Source organism: Rhinolophus sinicus, chromosome 14, assembly GCF_057876585.1.
Source record: "Rhinolophus sinicus isolate RSI-liver-muscle chromosome 14, RSI-T2T, whole genome shotgun sequence".
Classification (NCBI taxonomy): Eukaryota; Metazoa; Chordata; class Mammalia; order Chiroptera; family Rhinolophidae; genus Rhinolophus; species Rhinolophus sinicus.
Genome location: NC_142514.1, coordinates 177,501,640 through 177,518,528, shown reverse-complemented (window position 1 = coordinate 177,518,528; position 16,889 = coordinate 177,501,640). Strand labels below are relative to the sequence as shown.

The window sequence follows — 16,889 nt, the reverse complement described above, 5'->3', positions numbered from 1 at the left end:
TTAAAATAATAGAATTTTTAATAAATTTTTTCCCCAAACAATGTCTGTTGATCTTCACCACACAGGGGCCTCGTGGAGAGAAAAGTTCTCTTCAGGCACCCTAAAAAGTGTCCAGGGTAGACTTAGGAGAAAAGTATTCCTCCAGTGTCGGGAGGTTGAGGGGGGCTAGGAGAAGCAGGGGCCTAGGGTCAGCCTGGCCCGACTGCGGCATCCATCATTCACGGGGCTCCTGGGCGGGGCTCCCTTCCCGGAGTTTCCGAAGGCTCTGCTGGTGGAAGATGTTTTGCACACAAGAGCTCCTCTCGAGTCCACTGTGGGCACTGGGAGAAGGGGGTCAGCAGCTGTCTGGTGTGCCCCACCCCAGCTTTGGGATGGGAACGAATTAATGGCCAGAGTTGGGGAGAATCGGGCTGAGCCACCAGACACGCCCTCTTGGAGCTGCCTTAAGCCAGCAGCTCAGGTGGCAGGAAGAGGTGGCCTGGTCCCAGGGGAGAGAGGAGCCGGGAGAGGAAAGGCCAGGGGCGGGGGATTGGGCCCGGCCGCAGCTGGGGGCTGGCGCTGGGGCGGGAGGCCACCCGGCCTCTGCAGTCTCAGCACCGCAGTCAGAGGTGGTGGGGCGCCAGGAGCAGGAGGCAAAGCAGGGGCGTGGGGAGCCCGGCCGAGAGCGCCGGGCCGCGGGAGTCCGGGGGCGCCTGGCAGGCGGCGCCGGGGCACGTCTGCTCCCCTCGCTGGTCCTCGCCCTCGTAGCCCCCCCAGTAGTCGTCCTCAGTGGGCGCGTCCCCGCCCTGGCGCCCCCGCGGGTCTTCAGCGGGCAGGTCTCGGTAGAGGGTGGAGGGGTCGGCGGGGGGTGCCCCGGCCTCCGCCACCCCGTACAGGTGGTTGGAGGAGCTGTTGCCGCGGGCGCGGCTGCCGGGCCGCGTGGGCGCCGCGGGCGGGCAGGTCTGGAAGTCGGCCTCCCGGAGCGCGCGCAGGTCCCGGCCCTGGCGCTCCGGGGGGGTGGCGCAGGTCACGTCGGAGCTGGACACGCGCGCGCGCTGGAACCAGGCCCAGAGCGGCCGTGCGCGGCAGTCGCACGCCCAGGGGTTGGCGTTGAGCCGCAGGAACTCGAGCGCCGGCAGGTCGGCCAGCGCCTCGCCAGGCAGCGAGGCCAGGCTGTTGTTGAACAGGTAGAGGATGGTGAGGCGGCTGAGGCCGCGGAAGGCCGCGCGGTGCACGCCCTGCAGCCGGTTCCCGTGCAGCAGCAGCCGGTCCAGGCCGCCCAGGCCGCGGAACACGTGCTCCGTCAGCAACCGCAGGCGGTTCCCGTGCAGGAAGAGGTGGCTCAGGTTGGCCAGGTCCGCGAACAGGTCATCCTTGGGGGGAAGGGGGGAAGAAGTATGGGGAGAGAAGAAGAGAGTGGTCGTGAGACAGGTGGGGATTTCTCCCCTAGGGCCTAGAGCTGGGGAAGAGAAAGTATTTGACCTGTCCTTGTCGGAGTCCTGGGTTTGAATCCTGCCTCAAACCTAGTTAGAAGTTAATGTGGGAAAAGCAATATAATTGAAGTCAGTGGTTCTTAAACTTAGGGTGCATCAGAATCCCCTGCAGATCCCTCAGTGCTGCCACCAGAGTTTGTGTGCAGCAAGTGAGGCCCGAGCATCTGTCTGTGTTTACAAGATCCCAGGTGATGCTGACTGCTGTTCAGAGGACCGCACTTGGAGAAGAAGAAGTTTGTTTAAGCATGCACACTGGTTTCCTGATTTCAAATCCTGATCTGTCATTAACTGACTGTGCCACCTTGACTATCCTGTGACTCAGTTTGTTCATCTGTAAAATGTGGAGATTCAGTGAAGCAACATGTATTAAGGCGCTTAGAACAGGTTGCCACGGGGAAGGCATTCTACGTGCTGGCCATTAATCTCACTAAGCCTGTTGCCTCATCTATAAAATGGGGATGAGCATACCTCCTCAGGGGTTTGTCCTGAGGATTAAAGATGATCCACACACAGATCAGATGGTGAAGTGTTGGGCACAGTGCCTGGCACACCGGGAGCCGGGCCAGGGATGAAGCACACAGGCTCAGGAGTCACAGCCCTGGTGCCAGTCCACCTTGCCCTCTTCCTAGTTGTGTCACTTCCGACAAGTCATTGAGCCTCCTAGAGCCTCAGTTTCCTCAGTCTGTGTAACTCAAAGAAACCCGCCCCCTTACCCCCCCACAAGCTGGCTGAGGGAGGGTTAGATGAGATCATGCTGTAAGAATACAGTACCTGGTGGGCACATAGATCACTGTCACGAAATGGTGGTGATTATGACAAAGGGACTCAGCTAGATAACTGACATCGCATTTGTCCTGACAGAGGGACAGAGGAGATCCCAGAGGTCCAAAAGTTCTGCTCCTAGGCTGGGATATTAAGGGGACCACGTGTCAGCTCCACCACCCCCTTCCCCCAGAAGCAGCTGGGGGTGGGGTGGGGGGGAGGGATGGAAGCCTGCTGCCAGATTTCCTGCATCACTGTCCCCTTTAGAGGGGCTGTCCCACTTGTCTGGGCCTGGGGAGTCCCCAAATCAGGCAGTGTTAATGCTGGAAGGACCCTGGACTGTGTGGTTCAGAACGATGGGGTGTGGGTGTGGGGGAGTGGGTATGCTCCGTGGGTGGGAGGGGACGGGCAGGACCAGCATTTTAAGCAGCTCACCAAAGTAGTGGCGATGATCAGCTAGAGGGCAGTGAGTGTTCTGGGTGCACCAGCCCAGGCCACTTTTTGCAGAGGTGTGCACTGAGACCAAGAGAGAGGGAGGGCTTGGCAGAGAGGGCACCAGAGCCCCAGGACTGAGGTCCTCACACAGTGAAACAGGGCATCATGGTGGTCAGTAGGCCCAGGAAGTCTGGTTCTCAGAGACGTGAGCATTCGCTATACTCAAGCCTGCTCACCCTGGGGTCCTGTTTCCTGGTTGTGGCTCTCCACCTTTCCCTGTGGGGACATGATGCCCCCAGCCGACCCAGGAGCCTGGTCACAGGCTCTCAGGTGGGGGGAGGGCCTTGACTCCCAGCCCACACCCACAGCCTCCACCTTCCTGTGCTCCTGCGTGTTTTCGCCCCCTCCCATCTGGCTTCCGCCCTCTCCGCTACAGGAACTGAGCCTGCCAAGAACCCTTCTCTTGGCCACATTGAGATCCGTCCCCCTCAACCTTCTCGGGCTGCCTCTGACACCAGCATTCTTGGCCCCCTGTGCCACCCCCCACTCATGCTCACCCCCGGTCTCTGCCGGGCTCCCTGCACCTCTGTGGCCTTTGCCTGGCCCAACTTGGCTTGGTGTCCTTGTCCTTCTCTTTCTGGGCCACCCAGGGAGTGGGTTCTGAGTCCCTTCCTAGTTGGGGTTTGTCTTTTTTATGAAATATCAGTAAGAGTAGGACACACCCAGAAACCCCGTGGTCAGGGGATCAAATGGGGGTGGGTGCATAGAAGGAAAGCACAGATAATGGCACCTTGGGACTTGGGGAGGTTAGGAAGGGAAGACTAAAGGTGCAGAGCCCCTAGGGGAGTCAGGCTCATTGGCCCACACCCCCAATTTTGGGGCTACAGAATTTCTTGATTCCAACCTTCTGTCCTTCCCTGTTTTCCCTCTGCAAAAGTCCTGCCCCTTTCCTCTCTGAGCCTCAGCCTCGGGGTCCATTCCCCCTCCCCGCATCCAAGCTGTTGCCAGATCCTGTTGCCACTTCCTCGGCTGCAGCTCTCAAATCCTCCTTCCTCCTCTCTCCACTGTTAAAACTGTTCTCTGTGCATTAATAAGCTCTTGACTTTCACAGCCCTGGCCCTCCCCCACCACCCTCCCTATCATCCCCTCCCTCTGGGCTGAGAGCGTCTGCTAAAGTCATCTTCTTCCATTTCCAAAACCACATTTCCCTCACCTCCCCCAGCCAGTTCACAGCTCTCTGCATCCATATGGAATCTCAAGGCAGCATCCCTGCCCCCTTTCCCCGGACAGCATCCTGTTCTTAACCTTGCCTCTTTCCAACCTCCCAAGCTCGTTTTTTTGGCACTAGCTGCTGGACTGTGTGACCGTGGGCAGCTCCAGGCACCTCTCTGAGTCTGTTTTTTATCTGTGAAACAAGGGACTTGAGAGCCATCCTCATCTGATATTTATGAGTGAGTGAGTCCTGGCATGTACCTCATTCATTCAACAAAGCTGTATTGAGTGTCTAGGTGGTGCCGGGCACCCCCACTCACAGGGCTCACCAATCTATGCCGGGTGCCATCGTCATGGTTCATGTCAGCATTGGCAAGCAGCTGAATTACTGAGCTTTAACCACGGGCCAAGCTCTGTGCTACACATGTCCCATGTAGTAACCTGATCGTCACAACCTTATGAAGCAGATAATGTTACCCCCACTATCAGAGATTAGGATTGGGAGGCTCAGAGAAGGCAAGCGACTGCCTAGGGTTAAACAGCTAACATGTGGTGGAATGCGGATGTGAACTCTGGAGACAGCGCTCTGAACAGCTGCACTTAAGTCAGACAGACCTGGGCCAATTCTAGGCTGTGCCCCTTACTAGTTGCATGACCTTGGACTAGTGCCTTAACTTCACTGTGCCTCACTTTCCTCAGCTGTTAAATGGGGGAAATGATGCTTACTCTGAACCAGACATCCTGCGGAGCACTTTCCATCTCTCTTAGTCTTCATAACAAACCCCCAAGATACAGGTCATTTCCCCCATGTTACAGATGGGTCCATTGAGGCTTAAAGTGGTTAAGTAACTTGCCCAAAGCCACAGAGCAAATCAGAGGTGGGGCTGGCATTCAAACTCAGATCTGCCTGAGTATAAAGACTGCTCTTATATACCACGCAGGCTGCTGTGATGGTTAAAAGGGAGAACGGGCGACTCTAGGTTCCACTCAAGTAGGGAATTCGCTCCAGGACAGCAGAGACACTGTTTTTGTTCACTCCTGAGTCCCTGGCACCCAGAACACTGCCTGGCATGTAGTAGGTTGTCAACAAATGTCTGCTGATGCAGGAACCCACCTGGCCCAGTGCCTGGCATACAGAAGACAGTCTGTGAGAACCTCCACCCCACCCCCTTTCCAGTTCCACCCTCCTCATCCTGCAAAGCTGTGGTCCTCTTGCCTCCTCCGAAGCACCCTTCTCAGGGCAGGCCCAGTTCCACAGTGGGTCACACCTGCTTCTGTGCATCTCACCCCAGCCCGCATGTCTTTTTCACCTGCCTGTGGCATCTCCCAGCCTAGTTCCTCCAGGCAGTTCACAGGCAGAGGCTGTGTCTTTCTTTTCTATGAAGGGCCAGGTGAGAAGATGCTTCCTTCCCATGGTGCCCTGTACCCTTCATGCTAGGGGTGTGCAGAACAAACACTTCCCATTGCAGGAAACCCCAATGTCCACTCGAGGACCCCTTTGCCCAAGACTTTCCTATCCCCAGGCCCTGGCCTGAGAGTCGATGGACAATCAGGTCATCATGACATGACTTATTCAGCACCGTACTATGTGCCCTATGTGCCTTATATACACAAACGCATGTACTCTTTACTGCCATTCTTTGTGGAAGGTATTTTTACTATTCCCATTTTAAAGAGGAGGAAACTGAGGTTTAGAGAGGAGAGGTAATGTGCCTAAAGTTAAATAAGTCAACAAATAGCAGAGCAGGGCTTCAAGCTCGGGCCCTCTCAGCCCAGATTTCTCATTCTGAACAACTAAGAGTGATCAGGAGGCCAGGGTCTCAGTGGTCGTACTCTCAGTAGTAGTAACAGTGACCATAGCGCCCGTACAGTGAGGGTGGCTCTGTGCCAAATCTGGATCCTCACAAAACTTCTTAGTCAGTGTCATTATTAAGTAGTATCAGGAGTGCCATTTTATAGATGAGGCAATGGAGATTGGAAGAGGTTTGGTAAGTCGTCCACAGTCATTATAAGAGCCAGGTTGTGAACCTATGTCTGGTAGACTCGAAAGCAAGTGCCTTCCAAAATGAGCCCACGCTGCTGTACTTGTGTGGACCATCCCCCTCCACCCAGACAGACTCTAGAGGAGAGTGATGCAAACGGCCTGAAAGGTCCTCAGCCCACGCCGTCTCACTACGCCCAGCGCTTCCTGGTTGTGTGGCCTCAGGCACTTCATTCCATGTTCCTACTGCCCCTAACTGTCCCTGTTGCCAGGCTGTTGTGAGGTTCAACGTGATGGTGAGAACACGTGAGCCCCAGTTACATGCACAATGGTTTAAGAGACTTCATGTGCAGAGGCCTTGCTTATATCTACAAAGTCTTGGGACCCTCAGCCTCAGCATCCTCAACTGTGAGGAGGTGTAAATATCTCCCAACAGGGCTGTAGAAATGAGATGAGGCGACTGAGCATGCTTCTGAAACCATGAGGTGCTAGGTAAATTTAGGAAGGAAAGAAAACGGAGGGAGTGTTCTGGTACCCACCCATAGCCTCAGCATCATCCTTGAAGTTGATCCAAATCTCCAGGATGAGATTCGAGATGGGCCATTTCCCTGAGACCACTGTTAAATGAGGCTTGTTTCTCTTTTTAAAATAGTATTTTAACAAGCATTTATATAGTCCTTGTCATATGCCAAACACTATTCTAAGTGCTTTACAAATTATTCATGCATTCAACACTTATGAAATCCCTTGGAGGCAGGTGCTGGTGCTACCCCCATTTTACAGATGGAAAAACTGAGGCTCAGGGGATCAAAAAATGTCACACATTTGTAAATAGCAGAGTTGATACCTGTAAAGTCCTTAGAACAGCGCCCAACATATAGTGTACCTGCTGAGTGGTTGTGCTATTATTATCATTATTGATGCAATAATAACCATGACGTGTTTTTCAAACATACTATGTGCAGTAGCCCTCCCTTATCCACGGTTTTGCTTTCCATGGTTTCAGTTACCCGCGGTTAACCACAGTCTGAAAATGTTAAATGGAAAAATTCCAGAAATAATTCATAAGTTTTAAATTGCATGCTGTTCTGAGTAGCATAATGAAATCTCGCAATATCCCGCCCAGACAGAGTGTGCAGCGACTCCATGCTTCAACTGTCCACGCTTCACACTCTCCATGCTGCAGTCTCCCCTTCCATTAGTCACTTAATAGCCACGTTGGTTATCAGATCAACTGCCATCATGCTTATGTTCAAGTCACCCTCATTTTGCTTAATAATGGCCCCAAAGTCTTCACATCACTTTTATTACAGTATATTGTTATAATTGTTCTATCTTATTATTAGTTATTGTTAATCTCTTACTGTGCCTAATTTATGAATTAAACTTTATCATAGGTGTGTATGCATAGGAAAAACATAGTACACACAGGGTTTCATACTATCTGTGATTTCAGACATCCACTGGGGGTCTTGGAATGTACCCCGGTGGATGAGGGAGAACTGCTGTATTTTACTTCCTGTCTCTCCCATTAGAGTGCTATCTCTGTGAAGGCAGAGAGTTGCCTGTTGTGTTAACTGCTGTATTCTCAGCACCTAGCACATAGTGGGTACACAACACGTGTTTGTTAAATTATTATTGCTATCGTTATTATCGTTATCAGCATCGACTCTGACCTGATTTTCAAATCAGCACATTGGTGACCAGCTAGGCACCAACCCGAGTGGGAGGAGGAAGTGCTTTCCAGGTCTCCGTGGGGAGACGGGACAATTTGGATAGCCTTGCCTCTTTCCAGCCAGGGGCTGTGGAGGCCAGGGAGGGTTTTCTCCCAGACTGGTTTGGAGGGTGTGTTATTGCTTCCTGGGGAAATAGAATGGGAGGACTTGACTGTCAAACAGTCAGCTTAACAACAACAATAAACAACATTTAGATCAATAATAATAACAATAAATAGCAATTACTGTTATTCCTTCCGTTTTCAGAGCACCCTCTTTAGCTATTTAACAGCTATTTACCCTTCCCCCCACCCCTTCTTCCCTTTCACTGAGACAACAAAAGGTTTGGGGACTGGAAATCTAGAAAGGGTAGGGTTTCCCCTTGTCCCATTATCCAGTGAGTTGGAGAGACTCGGAACTGTCTGTGGGACCCTAGCTGCAGTGGCTCTGCCCTCTTGCCTCACCTTTCCCTGAAGTGGGAAGGCATGGGGGTGGGTGAGAAAAGCCAGGGTGACAGCGGAAAGGCAGAGCCCCCCTGAAGGCAAACAAGGGGGAAAGGAGAAGATCACAGAAAGAAACACATACATACACCCAGACAGACATGGGGGTGTGTGAGGAGTGGGTGTGTGAAGGGAGACAGACAGAAGAGGCAGAAGACAGATGGGGGAGGCAAGTTAGTGAGAGAGGGACAGAAAGGGATAGACAGACAGACAGGGGCAGAGGGGGGAACACGGGTTGGGGAATGAGAGAGAGAGAGGCAGCGAGGGAGCCCAACAGGCATAGACAGACCGACTGACAGGGGAAGATAGAAGAGACAAAATAAAGAAGAAACCTCGGGAGAAAGTGAGAGGGACCCTCCTAGAACAAGGACAGAGAAATGGAGAGAGATGCCGAGATGCTGAGGGAGGAAGGGGGGCCTGGGGAGAGAGGAGGGACGCACACAGGACAGAGGAGCCGACAGGAAAGCCGCAGAGGACCCTGTGTGCGTGCGCGCGCGCGCGCGCCGGGTGGTCGGCTCACCTGTAGGTGGAGCAGGCTGTTCTCCTGGAGGTAGAGGTACTGCAGGCTGACCAGGCCGCGGAAGATGTTGCCGGGCAGGCTGCTGAGCTGGCAGCGGTACAGATGCAGCGACTGCAGCCGCTCCAGGCCCTGGAAGGTGTCGGGCTCCAGAGAGCGCAGGTGCCGGTTGTCCCCGAGGTCCAGCTCCTCCAGGGCCTGCAGGTGGCGGAAGGTGCCCGGGTAGATGGTGGAGAGGTTGTTGGAGAAGAGCCACAGGGTGAGCAGGTTGGGCCCGAAGGTGCCCGGCCGCAGCGTGCGGATGAGGTTGTTCTGAAGGAAGAGTCGCTGGGTGCTGGGCGGCAGGGACAGCGGCACGGAGGAGAAGTTGTTGGCCTGGCAGCTCACGGTGGGCGGGGACGAGTAGCAGGTACAGAGCATGGGGCAGCTGGGGGCTGCTGGGGGCAGGGCCAGGAGCATCAGCAGGAGGCAGGCGGAGGCGGGACCTGCAGGGAGAGGTGGGGAGGCTTTGCTGGGCGGGCTGCAAGGGCAGGAGTGCCAGCCAGGGGCCTGCCCACCCACCCCTAACGGCCAGGAGCCTGAAGCTCCGAGGTAGCGGGGTTCTGGGTGAAGCACCTCAGAGTCGCAAGAGGCCCTGGCCACTTCCACTTTTTGAGGCTCCTGGTAGACTAAAAATAAAGAAATGCCAAGAGGACACTGTAGAAAGCACTGTGATATGTTGTAAGTTGTTTCACGAGTGGTCGCCTTTTCATTCCTGTTTTCACTCTGGTAGGTTTGACCATGTTAATTGTCAGGCTTCTGAACCTCGGTATTGAGAGTTGGGCGGGTCCTTCTTTGTTGTGGGGGACAGACCTATATGATGTCCTATTTAGGGTGTTTAGCAGCATCTAGCATCCCACTAGATGCCAGTAACACCTTCCCCCTAGTTATGACAACCAAAATGTCTCCAGACATTGCCAAATGTCCCAGGGGAGCAAAATCGCCCCCATTTAAGAACAGCCAGAACAAAATTGAGACCCGTTGTGAATCCAAGCCCCATGCTGGTGGCCCTGGGGTCCCGCCTTGCTGACCCTACTGGTGACCACATACCCCCACACCCCAAGCCACACACACCTTCCTGCAGCTTTCACCTTCAGAGTCTCTATGCAGGAGGGGCGTTAGGGACAAGGGGGCGGTGGGTCTCTAACTGGGGCCACCAGTCACCTGCAACAGAATCAGCTGGGAGTCCCGGAAAGAATGCAGCCTCCTGAGCCCTACCTGTGCAGAATCAAAATTCCTGGGCAAGAACCAGGGAATCTGCATTCCACACCCCAGGCTCTTTTCATTCAATGTCACTTAGAAATTTTTTTTTTCAAGGTAACTTTTGAAGTTGGATGTGGTCCACCCTTCTTATGATGCAGATGGAGAAGCAAGTCCAGGGAGGCCCAAGGGCCAGGGGGCTAAAGAGGTGTGTCTAGGACCCTGTATTTCTGTACTGGGGGGGGGGTATCATCCATCCCTGCCCCTGGCCTTCTGGCCCTTACTGCAGCTGATAAAGGTCTGGGCCAGAACTAGCTTTGACCTGTACCCTTTATCATGACTTCCAGATGAGTCCTGGGAGTTTCTTCTGGCAGGTTTGCCTGGGGAGAAGAGGAGCCTGCACCCCAGAAGCTGAGCAGTCATCCACTGAGCACTTTCTGCCCCAAGCAGTGTGTTATGCTTATGAAAGCAGAGGGGAGGGAGACTGGGGCTGTGCACCCAAGGACCTCAGCTCTGGAGCTCCCTGGGGTTCAGAGACCTGGGGGAAGACTGAGGGACCCATGACTGTGCATGGTACCGGTGCCCCATAAGTGCTGAGTGTGAATGCCTGTGTCTGAGCCCGGTGCTCACTACATGAAGAGCTGCTGAGGCCGGGCTGTGCACGTGGCACCCACAGATCCCAAGTGTGATCTAGACATGGGTGCTGTGGTATGCCTCCTCCTGTGGGGGAACACAAAGGTGAGAGTAGGGGGACCCCATACTCCCTGCGTGTGGTACGCCCTGCTCCTCGATTTTGGGCCCCACCACGAGCATCACGGGCCTGCACGAGCGTGTGCCGGCTGTCCCCCGCGTGTGTGTGAGTGCCGGCCCCGTGCGTGTGTAGGCTGGGTGTGATGTAATACTCAGTGACACAGCGGCTGCTGTTCCATTCGTTCACACCACCTCCGCGTTTCTCGGCCCTTCTCACCCCTCCCCCGTGCGGCGTTTCACGATTACTTTCTCCTCCTGAGTTTTTCAGAACCACGTGGGGTGGAGGAGCATGTCTCTCACCCCTTATCTGAACCTGGCAGGGGTGGGGTGCTGGAACAGATAGGGAATCCTGGGTGGGTTTCAGCAGGGCTGATGTTTGGGGCTTAGAACAGATTTCAGAGCTGGAAATGTCCTCCAGGTTCATCTGGTTCAAGCTCTTGTTCTACTGAGGTCACAACTGGGGCTCAGAGAGGGCAAGTGACTTGCCCAAGGTCACACAGCAAAGTGGTTAAGAGGGCATGGACTAGAAAGGAGTCTCCTGATGCCCAGCCAGGCACTTCCCTTTCTGGCAGAGTCACCCTCTGAGCTCGCTTCCCCAAGGATTTGGCACCAGAGGGAGCCAAATCCTTCTCTGATCCCTTAATCCCACCCCTTATCCACAAGCTCACAAGAGTGTGAGCACTGAAGGCTGCCAGCCCTGGGGAAGACTGAAGCTCTTCCCCCAGCCTCTAGGGCTGACTGGTACCCCAGGAGAGACAGAGGGAAGGATATGCAATCCCAGAGTGCTCCAGAGTTAGGGACCACTCCCTTGGCACCAGGGTCTCTTCTAGCCTGGAGGCTGAGCTTGGCAGGAGCCAGCATCTCTTACCCACAGCTCCCCGGCCCCCTATTTGCCCACATTAGGGGGTCTCCTCTCTTCTTTCCCCACACCCTCTCCTGCTTGTCACCATATCCCCCATCACGGCCCACCTCCTCAAGCCCGAGATGGTGTTCCCTGCAGGCTCTTTGAGGAGGGGCCCCCAAGCACTGGCCCCTCCATGACAGCTGCTGCGTAACAGTGACTTTGTTGCCATTTCTGGCCCTCACTGCCGTTTAAAGCAGCTGTAACCCAAGGAGCCTCATCCATAATTCAGGCTGCGGCTCTCACTGAAGGCAAGGAGGAGGGGAAGGTGGGGGGCTCTGGGTTTCTCTGCCCCCAGGCCTGGATGGAGAGCTCCTGGGCTGAGGCAGCAGGGGCTGGTGAGCTGTGCCTTTCTCTCCCTCCTCCGCCCTCCTTCCCTGCCCAGTCTGTGCCCTTTTCCTTCTCACCACGGTCCCCGCCCCACCCCCTCCTTTTCAGGGCTCTTCATCATCACTCCTTCCCTTCAGGCCTGTGTCCTCCCTCTCTCTTCAGGACCACGGTTCCACTCCCCCCACCCTTTGTGAATCTGCAGCAGACTGAGGCCAGATGAACAGGGTATCAGAACTAGAAGCGGGGTACCTCAGTGGCCATCCGAGCAAACCCCTTATTTCCCAGGTAACACCACTGAGGGCTGGAAAGGGGAAAGGTCAGTTTCTGAGTGAGCAGCCCAGGTCTCCTGACACAAAGCTGACAGTCTGTCTTCAATACTTTTCTCAAAGCCTTCCTGCCATCTCCCCACTCCTATATGGGCCAAGGAAAGCCCTTCCCAACAGCTTCCCCACCTCTCCGCTCACCCCATCCTTTCCCTTTCCTCTTCTCCTTTTCTTTCTAAAGATAGCAGGTAACGGCTAGAGTTGCAGGGGAGAATACAGCAGAGATGGGCAGAAACCATCTGTTATTATGCACCTACTGTGTGCCAGGCACTGTATTTGTATATGTCTTTACGCATAGAATACAACATAACAGAAACCCTCTAAGATCAATGTTATGGCCCCTAGTTTGCAGATGAGGGTTGGGAGGCTCAGAAACAGGAAATGAATTGCCTCAGGTTATGCAGTATTACAGGTAGAACCCAGAATGGACAAGCGTGTGTCCGAAGGGACTCCCTGGCCTTCTTTGGGAGAACTCATATCATCCACAGAAACCACCCGAGTGCGAGAGACGTTGCCCTCTAGGTAAAGAGGGAAGAGAAATTGTGCCCAAGTGTACAGGCTTGGGCTAGCCATGACTCTGGGTCTGTTTGGCTGTTCAGGGTCAAGACAAGGAAGGGATCCAGGCTCACTGCACTTTCCTCTCCTGGGCCCCAGGTTGGGGCTACTCTTGGTGGGGGTGGGGGCTGTTGGGAGTCAAGGAGAGATGACCAGTGTCCAGAAGATATGGCCAGAACTGAGCAGGGGAGGGAGTGGAGAGATGCCACCCCAGAAGGCTGAGGTACCCAGAGCCAAAAAGTATCTGTTCACTGAGGGACCATTGTCAAGGACGCTGGGCTATCACTCTGAATGCTCAGAAACAAAGTTCTCATCCCTGGAGCCACACTTCGGTTCCGAGGCCCCAGTGAAAGAAGAAACTTGAAGAAGAGGCAGAAGGGCCCAGGGTAGAGGGCAGGAGCCAGGGTGCGAACCCACAGGACAGAGTGGCTGGTAAGAATAGCCCCAGGAAAGGGTGCTCCCTGGACAGGGAGTCAAGGCCTCTGTCTTTGAAGGAGGAGCACAGGGTCCCAGATGAGAAGCAACAGCTCCACACCCAAAAGGATGGGGAAGGTCTGGGGCCTACCGACAGATGCTGAGGGGGCCGGGGCTGAGGGGGTGGGAGCCGGGAGCAGAATGGAGGTGGTGGCGATGCCGGTGACGCAGGGGCCTGGGGAGGCACTGACGGTGACGGAGGTTTAGACTGCTGCAAACAGCTTCTCACTCTGCCAGAATGTGACACCCCAAAATAAGCAGGTAGTGGCAGGATCCGACGTGGGGCCCAGAGATATAAATGGCAGCATGGAGCCAGCCAGGGTGCCCACCCTCAGAGGCTGCCACCCCACTTGCATGTCTTCCCCTCTTCCTCTCACAGCCATCCCACAAGGCCCTGAGCTCTTGAGCCCCAGGTCTGGCCACCGACCACTCCCTGAGAGAAGGGATGTGACTGGCAGGTGCTTTGGGAATGGAGGGCTTCCCACGTGGAAGTGGCTACCAGAAGCCTCTTTGTCTCATCCCCAGGCAGCAAGCCCCCCCCCCCACCAGTCCCTCTCTCCCCTCCCTTTCTCTTTCTCCTCCCCTTTCTATCTTTCCAGCCCCCATCCCCACCCTGATCATTCCCCAGCCCCTCTCCCACCTATGGTTCCGTTCCCAACCCTAGCACTCATCCGGACCCTCTTCCCTTGTTCCTGGCACTCCAGCACTATCCACCATCCCCACCCTCTGGTTTCTGATCTTCTCACTCGCCTTGCCTTCCAGCGTCCTAGCCCTCATGCACTTTCCCATTACCCCTAAGCCCAGATTCTGTGTGCTTCTCTCTAGTCTTCATTCCACCCCTCCACTAATCTGGTCTTCCCTCTCCTTTCCTCTTCCTAGGTCCTCACCTGGGTCCCACTTCTCTCCAGCTTTTCCTCTCGAATCTTTCCTCCTCTTCCTCCTCCCCCTCCCTGTCTGCCCTCCTCCCCTAACCACTTTCTCTGTCTTTGTCTGCCCCCTCCTATCCTCTTCCCTCCCACCCCTTTGGCACCCCACCCCCAATCTCTGGCCCACACCCTTGGCTGTTACCCAATCTGTGGAACTGTCCCCTTTCCCGTGCCCTCCATCTGTGCAATAGGGGGGATTTGGATTTCCCTCTGCGCCCCCTGCTTTCCCAGACAGCCCCCTACCCACATCCCCTGTCCTCCCAGCTGACTGGAAAGTGCTGAGGCACGGGGCACTAGGAGTTGCTGAGTCGGCGCTTCCACAGCCGGCCCGAGTCCTCAGCGTCCCCAGGAGCAGGTGGAGCCCGGACAGCGGAACCTGAGCCTCCCTCCCCCCATTCCGGGCCCGGTCCGCCTGCCCCCTGAGTCCCCCTCGGTCACGAGCTCCCCGCACATCCCGGCAGGCTCCGAGCCGGGTGCACTCTTCCAGCCTGCAGCCCGGGTTGGGGGGGGGACCCGGGGGGGCGGGGCCCCGGAGCTGAGCCTTTCCCCCCTCGCCAGGCTATCCCCACACCCCACAGCTGCCCCACCCTCCCCCTCTGGGGGCCGGGGCTCGCGGCTCTCCCCAGGATGCCCTCAGCCCTTCGGAGGTCTGGGTTCCCTACCTTGCAGCAGGCGCCTGAGCCCGGGCAGCATCTTGTCTCGACGCTCGGGGGAGGGGGCCGAGGGGGGTGGGCGCTCCCACTCGCTCCCTGAGCCCGCCAGACAGACGGCAGGGACTCCGCGGGGCTCCGGGAGGGCCCGGGGGTCCCCGGGCTGTGAGGCAGGGCCGCGGCGCTCTACCCTGCGCCCCCCGGGCTGCGGGCCTCGGGAGGAGCCATCGGCCCCGACGGGACAGGGCGGGGCGCAATGGGGCGGGGAGGGCTGGAGCTGGCGGTCGACGCCGAGTGTCGGCGCCCCCAGCAGCTCAGGCGGCGCGAGAGTCAGTCAGTCCGTGGGTCCGTGCGCCCCGGCTGCGCGCCGAGGGAGAGTGGGGACAGCGAGGAAGCCCTTCCCAACCACCCCCACTCCTTCCCGCACTCGCTGGCTCCGCCCTCGCTTCCAAGCTTGCCGACTTAACCCTTTCCCGGCCACCAGGAGGCGGGAGCGGCTCTTTAGCCCCCTCTATTCTGGCCCCCACCCCTCCTTGGGGAACCCCGAGGACTGTGTCCTATCGCCTTCGCGGCTCCACGCATCTAGAGAAATCCCTTCCAGAGGGGGTGAAGTAGTGTGAAGGAACGCCGCAGACGTGTCCAGGTCCCCCCTCCCAACTTTCCCGCAGGAGATGGGGTCTCGGGTCACCTCCCCCTCCTCGCAGCGTCCCGGGCGCCAAGGTCCAGGTCTCCAATATTTCTCTCCCCTGGGAGAGCTCCAAGATTCCGCTCTCCTTTCCTTTCCTAGACCCCAAGCCCTGACAGTGTGCAACGCATAAGAATAGTAGTATATGCAAGAGTTTGTGTGTGCAAGATGGAGTGCATAGAAGCGTGCACGCGCGCTCAAGGACGCTTGTGCAGGTGTGACTCTTGAGTGCTTGCACGATATCTTTTATACACCCGGGGAAGTAGGGAGGAGGGGCACGCGAGTGTGCGAATGGTTGAGGCCGCCGAGTGCCTGCCCGCGTGAGTGTCTGCGCTGGTGGGAAATGTGAGGCTGTGTGAGAGTTTGGTGGAGCCAACCTGGGGCTGGGTGGCCAGGGTACTTGTGTCCGGGTATGTGTATGCCCTTTGATTCATTTGCGAGCCGGTGCAAGTTTGGGTAGCATGTAAGTGGGCGCGTTTTTATGTGTATGTGTGATGTGTCCTAAAGAGGATATCTCATCTTCCGAGGGGGGATAGAAGACTCAAGGATGGGGAGGGTAGCGACGGATGCACGTGAGCTGCTTCTATTTCCTTAAAAAAAAACTTTTATGTATTTGTTTTTCCAGGACCCATCGGCTCCAAGTCAAGTAGTTGTTTCAATCTAGTTGTAGAGGGCGAGGGCGCCGCTCACACTGGCCCATGTGGGGATCCGCCCGGCAACCTTGTTGTTAAGAGCTACGCCCTCTAACCAACTGAGATAACTGGCGGCCTCCCTCTACTTCCTTTTAAAGAGTGCATTCTGGCCTCATCAGGGCCCCTCGCATCCTTCGTAGCGGTGTTGGGAGTTGCGGGCGTTGGGATACCAGTCGACCTGTGACCTAACCGTCCTCTGATAAAGGTGGCGATGCGGCTCACCCTGGACCCAGTCCACAGCGTCCGGAGGCTGCCCCGGCGCGGCATAGGCGCGGGGCCCTCGGGGGATCTGCTTCGGGGACCTTGGCCCAGAGGCGCTGGCCGAGCTGTGATGCCGAAACCGCGCGTACAGCTGGTGTGCCAGGGCCATCTGCGCGCAGCCCGGCCCCGCCCGCGGAAGCGCGGGAGCCAGGGTGGTGGGTCTCCAAAGCTAAAAAAAGGAACCCCTTGCGGCGCCGCCTTTCTCTGGCTCCGCCTCTCTAGTCTGTGCCCGAGTCCGACGCAGCTCCCGGCATACAGTAGGCGCCGTATAAATGCTGGTGTAATTTTCTCATTCATTCTCTGCTCCATCCATAGTCTCATTCTTCCCTCGTTCTCATTCTATTTCTTCCCCTACTCTTATTCATATTTTATGCTCTCCATCTCTTCTCCCTCCCTTCCTCCCTGTCATTTCCTTCCTTTATGCATGTGTCTCTTTCTGTCACTATCTTCTCTGTCTCTCTCATTGTCTCTCTGTCTCTGTCGCTTCCCTTCTGTCCTGTGGCTCCCTG

At 56.1% G+C, this 16,889-nt stretch overlaps 1 protein-coding gene across 1 annotated transcript; it reads right to left on the bottom strand.

Annotated features, from left to right (window-relative positions):
- On the bottom strand, positions 1-15,169 carry RTN4RL2 (reticulon 4 receptor like 2). The gene is made up of 3 exons (XM_019715424.3): positions 14,755-15,169; positions 8,598-9,079; positions 1-1,352 (listed from the first exon to the last, which is right to left on the bottom strand). The coding sequence occupies exons 1-3, from the start codon at positions 14,783-14,785 to the stop codon at positions 603-605; spliced, it is 1,263 nt and encodes a 420-aa protein (XP_019570983.3). The 5' UTR covers positions 14,786-15,169; the 3' UTR covers positions 1-602.
- Positions 15,170-16,889: the final 1,720 nt, after the last annotated feature.

Excerpts from the sequence above, each read along its gene's own strand:
- RTN4RL2 (XM_019715424.3), bottom strand. The coding sequence starts at position 14,785 with ATGCTGCCCGGGCTCAGGCGCCTGCTGCAAG. Across the intron at positions 9,080-14,754 it reads GCTCAGGCGCCTGCTGCAAG|GTCCCGCCTCCGCCTGCCTC; the intron begins GTAGGGAACCCA and ends CTCTCCCTGCAG. Across the intron at positions 1,353-8,597 it reads ACAGCCTGCTCCACCTACAG|GATGACCTGTTCGCGGACCT; the intron begins GTGAGCCGACCA and ends CTTCCCCCCAAG.